The sequence below is a fragment of the Theropithecus gelada genome, chromosome 7a, assembly GCF_003255815.1.
Source record: "Theropithecus gelada isolate Dixy chromosome 7a, Tgel_1.0, whole genome shotgun sequence".
Classification (NCBI taxonomy): Eukaryota; Metazoa; Chordata; class Mammalia; order Primates; family Cercopithecidae; genus Theropithecus; species Theropithecus gelada.
Genome location: NC_037674.1, coordinates 48,374,019 through 48,389,391, shown reverse-complemented (window position 1 = coordinate 48,389,391; position 15,373 = coordinate 48,374,019). Strand labels below are relative to the sequence as shown.

The 15,373-nt window shown below is 42.1% G+C and overlaps 1 protein-coding gene across 3 annotated transcripts in view; it reads left to right on the top strand.

Annotated features, from left to right (window-relative positions):
• The window catches only part of ADPGK (ADP dependent glucokinase), a 36,033-nt gene extending 33,692 nt beyond the window's left edge, over positions 1-2,341 (top strand). For 2 of the 3 annotated variants that reach the window (XM_025390445.1, XM_025390448.1), the window contains exon 7: positions 774-2,341. In XM_025390445.1, the coding sequence (XP_025246230.1) occupies positions 774-1,328 (555 nt within the window). In that variant the 3' untranslated portion in view covers positions 1,329-2,341. The remainder of the gene's footprint in view (positions 1-773) is intronic. The other variant, XM_025390446.1, reaches the window with a different exon arrangement.
• The last annotated feature ends 13,032 nt before the right edge of the window (positions 2,342-15,373 follow it).

The window sequence follows — 15,373 nt, the reverse complement described above, 5'->3', positions numbered from 1 at the left end:
AGATTGCCAGCTTGCCCTCCATGAGAATTATACCAGTTTGCTTCCCACTGGCATTCTTTACAAATGCTTGTTCCCTCATATCCTTACTACCAGAATGTTAAAATTTGCATTTATATCAGTCTGACAGATGAAAAAATGGTATTTCAGTATACAGTCATCCCTCGTCATCAGCAGTGTGTGGGCCAGGGGAGTGTATTCCAGAACCCTTCCCAGATACCAGAATCTGCAGATGTTTACATCCTGCAGTTGGCCCCATGGAATCTGTGGATTAGACAAGTTGGCCCTCCCTATCTGCAGGTTCCACATCCTCGAATACTCTGTTTTCCATTTGAAGTTGGTTGAACCCACGGATATGGAGGGCTGACTGTTGTTCTTTTTTTTTTTTTTTTTTTTTAATAGACTTCATTTTTTTTTTTTACGGTAATAATTAGGTGCACAGCAAAATAGAGCAGAATCCAAGAGAGTTCCCATATATTCCCAGTCCCCTCACACACACAGCCTCCCCCACTACCAGCAGCCTGCACCAGAGTGGCACATTTATTATAACTAGTGAGCCTACACAGGCACATCATCAGCACCCAAAGTCCATAGTTTACAGTTGGGCTCACTCTTGGTGTTTCTCAGTATAGCTTTTGTTTGGGTTTTTCTTCTCACCTTTAAAAAAAAAATGAGCCATTTCTATTTCATTTTCATTTAGTAACTGGCTGTGTCATGGGACATCTTAGGAGCCAGGTTATCTCCATCAGAAAGAGACCCGTCATTGTTTTTGTTAGCAGGTCTTTCCTGCGGTGACTTCTCTTGGGCTGAATGAACAGGAGCTGTTATTTCTCACCCAGTCGGCATCTGGACCTCACTCTTCTCTCTCTTCGTGGAACGGTGTTCCTGATGTGGGTATGGTCAGTGACATCCTCTTCTGGATCTTGAAAGAACACGGGAGGAGTAAAAGCAGAGCCTCGGATCTCACCAGGATCCATTTCCACACACTGGTCTACCACATCCTGGCAACTGTGGATGGACACTGGGCCAACCAGCTGGCAGCCGTGGCTGCAGGAGCTCGTGTGGCTGGGACACAGGCCTGCGCCACAGAAACCATAGACACTAGCCGAGTGTCTCTGAGGGCACCCCAAGAGTTCATGACTTCCCATTCGGAGGCAGGCTCCAGGATTGTATTAAACCCAAACAAGCCAGTAGTAGAATGGCACAGAGAGGGAATATCCTTCCACTTCACACCAGTGTTGGTGTGTAAAGACCCCATTCGAACTGTAGGCCTTGGAGATGCCATTTCAGCCGAAGGACTCTTCTATTCAGAAGTACACCCTCACTATTAGGAAGATTGTTAGGGGTAATTTTTCTGAGGAAGGAGAACTAGCCAACTTAAGAATTACAGGAAGAAAGTGGTTTGGAAAATAGGATTGAGAGGGTCAGAACTGTTCGTAAATCTAGTTGGAAGACAGCCAAAGAAATAAAAGCAGATTAAACTGTATCAGATACATTCCAGCCTGTTGGCAACTCCATAAAAACATTTCAGGTTTTAATCAGAATTTAGCTAATGAGACTGGATTTTTGTTTTTTATGTTGTGTGTCACAGAGCTAAAAACTCAGTTCCTAAATCCCCAGTTTATGCGGCGCCATCTAGTATTTTAAGCCAAACTTCTTCACCCCTGAGAGCATGTCAGCTGGAGAAAAGCATTCCTTCCTTGCCCACTTGAGAGGTGCACGCCCACTCACCCAACATCCTGGTCTCTAGGAAAGCCTCATGTGAGGTTCCTCTCTCTCTCAGCTCAGTGCCCATGGGCAAGGATCATCATTTCCATTCAGTGTTACAATGACAATATTTAATGAGTATAACCTTCTCAGTCTCCTGCTCTCAAATTTAGGACAGAGCCGCTAAGGACAAAACAATCCCTCCTGTGCTTTATGATGGCAGCAGGGGCTGGGGAGCCTCTGAGGGACTCGTTCATTCTGCAGTTGTCTAGAAGCCTGGGTGGCGTCGTGAGCTGAAGGATCGTGCTTTCCTGTCCTGGCTCCGTAGGTTATAGGCTGGCTGGTGAAAGGTTCACGTGGCCCGAGCCGAACTTCATTGCCTAGCTTTGGATGTGCTTTCTGCCATGAAGACTGATTTTTGTTCGTTCTGAGCCTTCAAGGAATTTGCTTTTTACAACTGGAATATGCTCCTGTGTGTATAACAGATCATGTATGTTTTATGTTCATTGATCATTAAAGAGTTTGACCTCAGAGCTCCAGGATCATCAATAAATTTGTCATGTTATATATTTATTTTTTTATAAATCAAGACTTCTGTGTGCTCTTAAATATATTAAAAACAATTTACATTTCAGGATTTCTGTCTGTAATTGATTTTTGTCTCCATCACCACTCTGAAACCAGATAAGATAAAAATCATTCTGGTGTTCATTTATGATGTACATGTTACTTTGCTCTTGAGGTACTTGCAGTCCCTCATGCTGAGCCTGGGCTATAGGCCTGTCCTGTGGGGTTGAAACTGACACAAAGTACTAGTATGAAGTAGCCCAGTTAAAGCTGAATTAGAGCATAGCAGTTTGAGAGCATGGTGAACCTTTTCAGCTTGTTCAGAGGGCAGTATGAACATGGCAGTTGGTGGTGGGCATTCCTAGTTCATCGGGTTTTCATTTCCCCCGGGCCCACAACAGCTTCTAGAATCTCAAAGCTACCTCAAGCTCTTCATTTGTGACCTCCCTTTCCCTGCTTTGGGTAAGAAAGCTTGATTACTCCTTCAAAGAAAATTTAAGCCTAGAATGCAGCTTGTAACTCAAAGCTGCATAGGCTTAAATTAAGGAAATATCTGGCTGCTGTCTCATCCTTCTGTTTCCCAGATAAGTTAAAAATAACCACCAACCTTCTAGCCTATTTTTATTAGAAAGGCTTACATGAGATTTTTATTTTCTCAAGAATTGAAATATTTATATTCTAAACCTAAGAAGACTTTATTAGGAGTTGTGAAGTGTTCTCCACACGATCTTTTCTAAGTTGACTGAGCCCCCGGTCCTGAGTGTATATTCTTAACAGGTTCTCCATTTTTTGATTGGTGCTGCCAATAAAGACTAGTTCAGGGAGTATAGACCGCACGTACCCTATAGCAGTGTTTTTCAAATAATGGATCTTGAACTAATAGCCACTAAATCCATTTGGTTATCACAAAAAGTATAAAAACACATCATACATTATAAGGGTAAGTATAAGTAAGCATTGTTTTGTAAAGTGTCAGTGACTGTCTGAGTGTATATAGATTTGAACATACATCCCCCTGCAGAATGTCCCATCTTTTTTGTGAAGTAGCTAAGCAATAGAAGTGATGGGTATTTATCACACAGGACAGATTATGCAGAGGTGAGCTGGAAAGGTAGGATAAGCTGAACAGGTAGGGGCTTCAAGTTTCTCAACCCTTTGGTGTTTTACAAAGGTATTTTACATATGATTTTATATGAAGAAATGCTTGAAAATCCATTGGCCTAAAAAGGATGCCCAATGAAGAGTGAGTCTTCCTGAAAACTGTTGGTACACTCTGGCTTTCATTTGAAACTGATTTAAAATGCAGGGAAAAGAAAAGCTGCAGCATACAAAGCACTACCAAGAAGTAAGAGTACAGCCAAGAATCTGTCATCCTTATCATGCAGGTACAGTTTGCATTGTACTGTCTCCTAACAAGTTTGAGAAGAAATCCAAATTCTACACAAGGTTTTGAGATGGTGAGTACTGAATGATGTTGGACAGGTTACCCTTACTGAGCCTTACTTTGCTCATCTGTAAAATGGGGTTAATGATGGTACCTACCTTCATAGGGCTGTTGATTAAAGGAGACTGCCATGTGGAATATTTAGCACAGTATGGGGCACATATTTAAGAGTTAAATGTCAGTTATAACTAAGCTGAACAGACAATTTCCTGGGTCTCTTTAGAACTATTTTAAATCACTGAAAAGCTACTTGTAATAATTTAACATTTTGTTTTCTGGTCTTTTAAGGTAAAAATGTTTATATAGTGAAACTGCACAAATTTTAAGTGTGCCATTTGGTAAGTTTGGTTTTTTGTTGTTTTTGTTTTTGAGACAGTCTTACTCTATCACCAAGGCTGGAGTGCAGTGGTGCAATCCCAGCTCATTGCAACCTCCGCCTCCTGGGTTCAAGTGATTCTGCTGCCTCAGCTTCCCAATTAGCAGGGATTACAGGCACCCACCACCACGCCCAGCTAAGTTTTTTGTATTTTTAATAGAGACGGGTTACCCAGGCTGGTCTCGAACTCCTGACCTCAGGTGATCCACCCACCTCGGCCTCCCGAAGTGCTGGGATTACAGGCATGAGCCACCATGCCTGGCCTTTGTTTTTGTTTTTGAGACAGTGTCGCTCTGTCGCCCAGGCTGGAGTGCAGTGGCTCAGTCTCAGCTCACTGTAACTTCCACCTCCCGGGTTCAAGCGATTCTCCTGCCTCAGCTGCCCAAGTAGCTGGGATTACGGTGCCTGCCACCACACTAGGCTACTTTTTGTATTTTTAGTAGAGATAGGGCTTCACCATGTTGGCCAGGCTGGTCTTGAACCCCTGACCTCAGGTGATCTGACCACCTTGACCTCCCCAAGTGTTGGGATTACAGGTGTGAGCCACCACACCCAGCCAGGTAAGTTTTGACAAATGCATATACTCACCTAACCCAGGTGGCTATCAAGATTCAGAATGGGCCAGGTGCGGTCTCTACTAAAAATACAAAAATTAGCAGGGTGTGGTGGTGGGCGCCTGTAATCCCAGCTACTGGGGAGGCTGAGACAACAGAACTGCTTGAGCCCTTGGGGCAGAGGTTGGAGTGAGCCAAGATCATGCCGCTGCGCTCCTGCCTGGGCAACACGGCAAACTCTGTCTCAAAAAAAGATTCAGATGGACAGCCCCAAGCACATTGCCTGAGTTAGTCTTGATCTACAAGGAGCAGCAAAAATAAAAAGTCCCCATCACCCTAGATAGTTCCTTCACGCCACTTCCAAGTCATCTCCACCCCATATCTCAAGCCCCAGAACAACCAGTTACTTTTTTTCCCCATAAATTAGTTTTGCCTGTTTTCAGAATGCAACTTAAAAATGGAGTCATTCAGTATTTAGTCCTTTGTATAAAGCTGCTTGCATTTAGCATAGTATTTTTTAGAATAATCCATGTTGCATGTAGTTGGTTGCTTTTTATAGCTAGATAGTATTCCACTGTGAGTACACAGCATTGTGTATAATGGCCTTCTGTTTCACACAAGTGCTTTTGCTGTTTTCAGAGTAGAGGTCTTAACGTGTAGTCAGTTAAATTCCTAAGTATTTCATATCAATAGCATTTGACACTTTTGTGATTTTTTTAAAATTTTATTTTCAAAATTGTTCCTTGCTTGTATATAAAAATACAATTGATTTTTGTACATTGACATTGTATCTTGTGACCTTGCCAAATCCACTTAGGTGTAGTCACTGTATTTTCATAATTTATTTTTAGGATTCCTTAGGATCTTCTACATAATCATGTCATCTCTAAAGAGTTTTATTTCTTCCTTTCTAATCTTTATGCCTTTTTATTTCTTGCCTTATTGCACTGGCCAGAACTCTAGTCCAGTATAATGCTGAATAGAAGTGGTAAGAGTAAACATCTTTGCCTTGGTCCTAATCTTAGGGACAAAGTAGTCAATATTTCACTAAATATGATGATATCCATTGCATTTTTTTTCTCATGGATGCCCTTCATCAGGTTGAAGATGTTCCTATCTATTCTCGATTTGCTGAGAATTTTTATGATTTTATTTTGTTTTGTTTTTTACTTTCTCGGGGGCTGAAAAGGGTATTGAAGTTTTAGGTTCATAGCAAACTTGAGAGAAAATATAGACACTTGCCATATATCAGCTGCCCCAACACATGCATAGCCTCCTCCCTCCCTGTCAACATCTCCCATGAGAGTGGTACATTGGTTACAACTGATGAATGTATACGGACACATCTTTATCACCCAAAGTCCATAATTTACTTTAGGCTTCAGTCTTGTACATTCTGTGGCTTTGGATAGAGTCTCACTCACTTTGTCACCCAGACTGCAGCGCGGTGTTGCGATCTTGACTCACTGCAACCTCCACCTCCCGGGTTCAAGCCATTCTCCTGCCTCAGCCCCTTGAGTAACTGGGATTACAGGCATGCGCCACTATGCCCAGCTAATTTTTGTACTTTTAGTAGAAATGGGGTTTTGCCATATTGGCCAGGCTGGTCTCAAACTCCTGACCTCAGGTGATCTGCCCACCTCAGCCTCCCAAAGTGTTGGGATTACAGGAGTGAGACACCACACCTGGCCTGGACAAATATATTAATATAACAACATGCATCCACCACTATGGTATACAGGGTATTTTCACTGCCCTAACAGCCCTCTGTGCTCTGTTAATCCTTCCCTCCCCACTAACCCCTGGCAACCACTGATCTGTTTGCTGTCTCTCTAGTTTTGCCTTTTCCAGAAGGCTGTATTGTTGGAATCATGTGGGATGCAGCCATTTCAAATTGATTCCTTTCTATAGTAAGATACGCTTCAGTTTCTTATATGTCTTTTCATGGCTCATTTCTTTTTTTTTTTTTTTTTAATTATACTTTAAGTTCTAGGGTACATGTGCACAACATGCAGGTTTGTTACATATGTATACATGTGGCATGTTGGTGTGCTGCACCCATTAACTTGTTATTTACATTAGGTATATCTCCTAATGCTATCCTTCCCCCCTCCCCCCTCCCCCTCCCCACAATAGGCCCCGGTGTGTGATATTCCCCTTCCTGTGTCCAAGTGATCTCATTGTTCAATTCCCACCTATGAGTGAGAACATGCGGTGTTTGGTTTTCTGTTCTTGTGATAGTTTGCTGAGAATGATGGTTTCCAGCTGCATCCATGTCCCTACAAAGGACATGAATTCTTCCTTTTTTATGGCTGCATAGTATTCCATGGTATATATGTGCCACATTTTCATAATCTAGTCTGTCACTGATGGACATTTGGGTTGATTCCAAGTCTTTGCTATTGTGGATAGTGCTGCAATAAACATATGTGTGCATGTGTCTTTATAGCAGCATGATTTATAATCCTTTGGGTATATCCCCAGTAATGGGATGGCTGGGTCAAATGGTATTTCTAGTTATAGATCCTTGAGGAATCGCCACACTGTTTTCCACAATGGTTGAACTAATTTACAGTCCCACCAACAGTGTAAAAGTGTTCCTATTTCTCCACATCCTCTCCAGCACCTGTTGTTTCCTGATTTTTTTAATGATTGCCATTCTAACTGGTGTGAGATGGTATCTCATTGTGGTTTTGATTTGCATTTCTCTGATGGTGAGTGATGATGAGCATTTTTTCATGTGTCTGTTGGCTGTATGAATGTCTTCTTTTGAGAAGTGTCTGTTCATACCCTTTGCCCACTTTTTGATGGGGTTCTTTTATTCTTGTAAATTTGTTTGAATTCTTTGTAGGTTCTGGATATTAGCCCTTTGTCAGATGAGTAGATTGCACAAATTTTCTCCCATTCTGTAGGTTGCCTGTTCACTCTGATGGTAGTTTCTTTTGCTGTGCAGAAGCTCTTTAGCTTAATTAGATCCCATTTGTCAATTTTGGCTTTTGTTGCCATTACTTTTGGTGTTTTAGACATGAAGTCCTTGCCCATGCCTATGTCCTGAATGGTATTGCCTAGGTTTTCTTCTAGAGTTTTTATGGTTTTAGGTCTAACATTTAAGTCTCTAATCCATCTTGAATTAATTTTCATATAAGGAGTAAGGAAAGGATCCAGTTTCAGCTTTCTACTTATGGCTAGCCAATTTTCCCAGCACCATTTATTAAATAGGGAATCCTTTCCCCATTTCTTGTTTTTGTCAGGTTTGTCAAAGATCAGATGGCTGTAGATGTGTGGTATTATTTCTGAGGGCTCTGTTCTGTTCCATTGGTCTATATCTCTGTTTTGGTACCAGTACCATGCTGTTTTGGTTACTGTAGCCTTGTAGTATAGTTTGAAGTCAGGTAGCGTGATGCCTCCAGCTTTGTTCTTTTGGCTTAGGATTGTCTTGGCAATGTGGGATCTTTTTTGGTTCCATATGAACTTTAAAGCAGTTTTTTCCAATTCTGTGAAGAAAGTCATTGGTAGCTTAATGGGGATGGCATTGAATCTATAAATTACCTTGGGCAGTATGGCCATTTTCACAATATTGATTCTTCCTATCCATGAGCATGGTATGTTCTTCCATTTGTTTGTGTCCTCTTTTATTTCACTGAGCAGTGGTTTGTAGTTCTCCTTTCTCCTTGAAGAGGTCCTTTACATCCCTTGTAAGTTGGATTCCTAGGTATTTTATTCTCTTTGAAGCTATTTTGAATGGGAGTTCATTCATGATTTGGCTCTCTGTCTGTTACTGGTGTATAAGAATGCTTGTGATTTTTGCACATTGATTTTGTATCCTGAGACTTTGCTGAAGTTGCTTATCAGCTTAAGGAGATTTTGGGCAGAGACAATGGGGTTTTCTAAATAGACAATCATGTCATCTGCAAACAGGGACAATTTGACTTCTTCTTTTCCTAACTGAATACCCTTTATTTCTTTCTCTTGCCTGATTGCCCCAGCCAGAACTTCCAACACTATGTTGAATAGGAGTGGTGAGAGAGGGCATTCCTGTCTTGTGCCACATTTCAAAGGGAATACTTCCAGTTTTTGCCCATTCAGTTTGATATTGGCTGTGGGTCTGTCATAAATAGCTCTTATTATTTTGAGGTGCATTCCATCAATACCGAATTTATTGAGAGTTTCCTGGATATCCTTGTTAACTTTTTGTCTCGTTGATCTGTCTAATGTTGACAGTGGGGTGTTAAAGTCTCCCATTATTATTATATGGGAGTCTAAGTCTCTTTGTAAGTCTCTAAGGACTTGCTTTATGAATCTGGGTGCTCCTGTATTGGGTGCATATATATTTAGGATAGTTAGCTCTTCCTGATGAATTGATCCCTTTACCATTATGTAATGGCCTTCTTTGTCTCTTTTGGATCTTTGATGGTTTAAAGTCTGTTTTATCAGAGACTAGGATTGCAACTCCTGCTTTTTTTTGTTTTCCATTTGCTTGGCAGATCTTCCTCCATCCCTTTATTTTGAGCCTGTGTGTGTCTCTGCATGTGAGATGGGTCTCCTGAATACAGCAAACTGATGGGTCATGACTCTGTATCCAATTTGCCAGTCTTTGTCTTTTAATTGGACCATTTAGTCCATTTACATTTAAGGTTAATATTGTTAATGTGTGAACTTGATCTTGTCATTATGATATTAGCGGGTTGTTTTGCTCGTTAGTTGATGCATTTTCTTCCTAAAGTCCGATGGACTTTACATTTTGGCATGTTTTTGCAATGGCTGGTACCACTTGTTCCTTTCCATGCTTAGGGCTTCCTTCAGGATATCTTGTAGGGCAGGCCCGGTGGTGACAAAATCTCTGAGCATTTGCTTGTCTGTAAAGGATTTTATTTCTCCTTCACTTATGAAACTTAGTTTGACTGGATGTGAAATTCTGGGTTGAAAATTCTTTTCTTTAAGAATGTTGAATGTTGTCTCCCACTCTCTTCTGGCTTGTAGAGTTTCTGCCGAGAGATCTGCTGTTAGTCTGAAGGGCTTCCCTTTGTGGGTAACCCGACTTTTCTCTCTGGCTGCCTTTAACATTTCTTCCTTCATTTCAACTTTGGTGAATCTGACAATTATGTATCTTGGAGTTGCTCCTCTCGAGGAGTATCTTTGTGGCGTTCTCTGTATATCCTGAATTTGAATGTTGGCCTGCCTTACTAGGTTAGGGACGTTCTCCTGGATGATATCCTGCGAAGTGTTTTCCAAGTTGGTTTCATTTTCCCTGTCACTTTCAGGCACACCAATCAGACATAGATTTGGTCTTTTCACATAATCCCATATTTCTTGGAGGCTTTGTTCATTTCTTTTTACTCTTTTTTCTCTACACTTCTCTTCTGGATTCATTTCATTCATTTGATCTTCAATCGCTGATACTCTTTCTTCCAGTTGATCGAGTTGGTTACTGAAGCTTGTGCATTTGTCACGTAGTTCTCATGTTATGGTTTTCATCTCTATCAGTTATTTTAAGGACTTCTCTACATTGGTTATTCTAGTTAGCCATTCTTCCATTCTTTTTTCAAGGTGTTTAGTTTCTTTGCGCTGGGTACGTAGTTCCTCCTTTAGCTCTGAGAAGTTAGATCGACTGAAGCCTTCTTCTCTCAGCTCGTCAAAGTCATTCTCCGTCCAGCTTTGTTCCGTTGCTGGCGATGAGCTGTGTTCCTTTGGAGGGGCAGATGTTCTCTGATTTTTTGAATTTCCAGCTATTCTGCACTGCTTTTTCCCCATCTTTGTGGATTTATCTGCCTTTGGTCTTTGATGATGGTGACGTACTGATGTGGTTTTGGTGTGGGTGTCCTTTCTGTTTGTTAGTTTTCCTTCTAACAGTCAGGACCCTCAGCTGCAGGTCTGTTGGAGTTTGCTTGAGGTCCACTCCAGGCCCTGTTTGCCTGGGTATCAGCAGCGGAGGCTGCAGAAGATAGAATATTGCTGAACATCGAGTGTTGCTGTCTGATTCTTGCTCTGGAAGCTTCGTGTCAGAGGTGTGCCCAGCCGTGTGAGGTGTGAGGTGTCAGTCTGCACCTAGTGGGGGATGTCTCCCAGTTAGGCTACTCAGGGGTCAGGGACCCACTTGAGCAGGCAGTCTGTCCGTTCTCAGATCTCAACCTCCGTACTGGGCGAACCACTGCTCTCTTCAAAGCTGTCAGGAAGCAACATTTACATCTGCAGAGGTTTCTGCTGCTTTTTGTTTAGCTATGCCCTGTCCCCAGAGGTGGAGTCTACAGAGGCAGGCAGGCCTCCTTGAGCTGCAGTGGGCTCCACCCAGTTCAAGCTTCCTGGTGGCTTTGTTTACCTACTTAAGCCTCAGCAATGGCAGGTGCCCCTCCCCCAGCTTTGCTGCCTCCTTGCAGTTAGATCTCAGACTGCTGTGCTAGCAATGAGGGAGGCTCTGTGGGCGTGGGACCCTTCAGGCCAGGTGTGGGATATAATCTCCTGGTGTGCTGTTTGCTAAGACCCTTGGTAGAGCACAGTATTAGGGTGGGAGTTACCTGATTTTCCAGGTGTTGTGTGTCTCAGTTTCCCTTGGCTAGGAAAAGGAATTGCCTTCCCCCTTGTGCTTCCCAGGTGAGGCGATGCCTCACCCTGCTTCAGCTCTTGCTGGTCGGGCTGCACCCGCTGACCAGCACCGACTGTCCGACACGCCCCAGTAAGATGAACCCGGTACCTCAGTTGAAAATGCAGAAATCACCCATCTTCTGTGTCACTCACGCTGGGAGCTGGATGCTGGAGCTGTTCCTATTCGGCCATCTTGGGTGCCCCCCCATCTTGTTTCTTTTTAGAATTGAGTAGTAGTCTTTTGTCTGGATGTACCACAGTTTATTCATTTATTCACCTATTGAAGGACATTTTGGTTGCCTCCAGGTTTTGGCAACTGTGAACAAAGCTGCTGTCAACATCCATGTGCAGGTTTTTGTGTGTACATACATTTCTAACTCCTTTGGGTAAATAGGAGTGTGACTGCTGAGTTCTAACATTAAAAGTATGTTTAGTTTTGTAAGAAGCTGCCAAACTGTCTTCCAAAGTGGTTTTACTATTTTGCATTCGCAACATCAATGAATAACAGTCCATTGCTCAATATCCTCACCAGCATCTGGTGGTGTCAGTGTTCTGGATTTGGGCATTCTAATAGGTATGTAGTGGTATCTCTTTTTAATTTGCATTTCTCTGATGACATATGGAGCACTTTAAAATATGTTTATTTGCCATCTGTGTGTATTTTTGGTGAGGTGAGGGGTTTTGGCCCATTTTCTAATCAGGTGGTTGTTTTGCTTTTGAGTCAGTTTTGCTGTTGCCCAGACTAGAGTGTAGTGGTGCGATCTCCGCTCACTGCAACCTCTGCCTCTCAGGTTCCAGCGATTCTTCTGCCTCAGCCTCCCAGGTAGCTGGGATTACAGGCACATACCACCATGCCTGGCTAGTTTTTGTCTTTTTAGTAGAGATGTGGTTTCACCATGTTGGCCAGGCTGGTCTCCAACTCCTGACCTCAAGTGATCCGCCCGCCTCAGCCTCCCAAAGTGCTGGACTGCAGATGTGAGCCATTGCGTCCAGCCTCAGGTTGTATTCTTAATGTAGAGTTTTTGAAGTTATTTGTATATTTTATGTAACAGTCCTTTATCAGTTAAGTCACATGATGGGTTTTGTATGTGTGTGTTTTAAGACAGGCTCTTGCTCCATCATCCAGGCTAGAGTGCAGTGACATGATCACAGATCATGACTCAGTGCAGCCTCAAATTCTTAGGCTCAAGTGATCATCCTGCCTTAGCCTCTCAAGTAACTAGGACCACAGGATGCACCACCACACCCAGCTAATTTTTCTTTTAAAGTTTTTTTGTAGGGATGGGGTCTCACCATGTTGCCTGGGCTGGTTTTGAACTCCTGGCTTCAAGTGATTCTTCTGCCTCCACCCCTCAAAGTGTTGGGAATACAGGTGTGAGCCACCAGGCCTGGCTATGCTGGCTTTTTAAAAATTTATTTTTTCCTAGCTTGAGCAACAAAGTGAGACCCTCATCTCTTAAACAGAATTAGCTGGGTATGGTGGCACATGCCTGTGGTCCCAGCTACTTGGGAGTCTGAGGCAGGAGGAACACTTGAGCCCAGGAGTTCGAGGGTGCAGTGAGCTGTTTGAACCACTGCACTCCAGCCTGGGCAATAGTGAGACCTTATCTAAAAAAAGAAAAATAAAAAAAATGCTTATCAGCTGTGGTGGCTCATGCCTGTAATCCTAGCACTTTGGGAGGCCAAGGTGGGTGGATCACTTGAAGCCAGGAATTCGAGACCAGCCTAGCAAACATGGCAAACATGGCAAACCACCCCCCCACACCCCCGCCTCCCCAGAAAAAATACAGAAATTAGCTAGGCCTGGTGGCTCACACCTGTAGTCCCAGCTACTCAGGACGCTGAGGTGGGAGAATCACTTGAACCCAGGAGGCAAAACAAAGGTTGCAGTGAGCTGAGGTTGTGCCACTGCACCCTGGCCTGGGCAACAGAGCAAGATTCTATCTCAAAAAAAAATTTTGCTTTTTTTCTGTATCTACTAAAATCATATGACTTTTTCTCTTTTGTTAATGCATGTGAGTACTTTGGTTTTCAATAGTGAACCAAGCTTAGGGTCCTGGGATAACTCCAACTTGGTCATGATTTACATATTCGCCTTTTTATGTATTGCTGGATTGCTTTCCTAATATTTTGTTGAGGATTTTTGTACCTATGTTCATACAGGGTAATAGTCTATAGTTTTGTTGTTCTGTAATGTATTTGGTCCAGTTTTGACATCATACAAACAAGTTCTTGCTCCTATTTTCTGAAAATTTTTGTAAGATTGAATTTATTTTGCCCCATAAATGTTTGACAGAATTTACCAGTATAATCATCTGAGCCAGGAGTTTGCTTTCAAGGATAACTTTTGAGTTACAAAATTGGTTTCTTTAGTAGGACTTAAGATTTTACATTGCATCTTGTTTCATGTCTGCAGAATCTGTAATGTTATACCCGCTTTCATTCCTGATACTGGTAATTTGTCTTTTTCTTGATCAATTTAGCTAGGGATTTTTTTCTTTTTTCTTTTTCTTTTTTTTTTTCAAGAGAGAGGGTCTCGCTCCATCGCCCAGGCTGGAGTGCAATGGCACAATCGTGGCTCATTGCAGCCTCAATCTCCAGGGCTCAAGCAATCCTCCCACCTCAGTCTCCCAACTAGCTGGGACCACAGGTATGTGACACTGTGCCCTGCTAATTTATTCTTTATTTTTTAAATTATTTTGTAGAGATGTAGGTCTCACTATGTTACCCAGGCTGGTCTCAAACTCTTGGGCTCAAGCAGTACTCCCCCTCTCAAAGTGCTGGGATTACAGGCATGAGCTACCCACTGCACTCAGCCCTTGGTGGGGATTTATCATACATTTTTTTCCCATAGAATTTGGGGCTTCTCAAATTTTTAATACTTGTTTGTTTGTTCCTTCTACTTACTTTGGGTTTTTCTCTGCTTTTTCTAGCTTAAGGTGGAAACTGATTTTCTCCTGTCTTCTGATAGAAGCATTTACAATTCTAAGTTTTCCTCTAAGCATTGCTTTTAGCTGAATCCTACACATTTTGTTTTCATTATCATTTAGTTCAAAGTATTTTTTCTTTTTTTCCCTTGATTTATGAGCTGCTGTGTGTATGTGTGTTATGTGTGTAAGAGACAAGGCCTCCCTCTGTTGTTCAGGTTGGAGTGCAGTGGTACCATCATAGCTCACTGTAGCCTCAAACTCCTGGGCTCAAGCAATCCTGTTGCCTCAGCCTCCTGACTTGCTGGGGCTACAGGCATGTGTCTGGCTAATTTTTGTATTTTTAGTAGAGATAGAGTTTCACCATGTTTGCCAGGGTGGTCTCAAACTCCTGGCCTCAAGTGATCTGCCTGTCTTGGCCTCCCAAAGTGCTGGGACTGCAGGAATGAGCCAAAATTTCTTTACCCACTCGTCAATTGATGGGCACTTGGGATGGTTCCATATTTTTGCAATTGCAAATTGTGCTGCTATAAACAAGCATGTGCAAGTATCTTTTTCGTATAATGACTTATTTTCCTCTGGGTAAGATATCCAGGAGTGGTATCGCTGAATCAAGTGATAGAACTACTTTTAGTTCTTTAAGGAATCTCCACACTGTTTTCCATAGTGGTTATACTAGTTTACTTTCCCACCAACAGTATAAAAGTGTTTTCTTTTCACCACATCCATGCCAACATCTATATTTTGATTTTTTGACTATGGCCATTCTTGTGGCAGTAAGGTAGTATCACACTGTGGTTATGATTTGCATTTCCCTGATCTTTAAGCAATGTTGAACATTTTTTCACATTTGCTGGCCATTTGTATATCTTGTTTTGAGAATTGTCTGTTCATGTCCTTAGCCCGCTTTCTGATGGGATTTTTTTTTTCTTGCTGATTTGAGTTCCTTGTAGATTCTGGATATTAGTCCTTCATCAGATGTATGGATTGCACAAATTTTCTCCTACTCTGTGGGTTGTCTGTTTACTCTGCTGATTATTTCTTTTGTTGTACAGAAGCTTTTTAGTTTAAGTCCCACCTATTTGTTTTTGTTTCATTTCCTTTTGGGTTGTTTAGTCATGAAGTCTTTTCCTAAGCCAATGTCAAGAAGTATTTTTTTCAATGTTCTAGAATTTTATGGCTTCAGGTCTTAGATTTAAGTCTTTGATCCATCTTGAGTTGA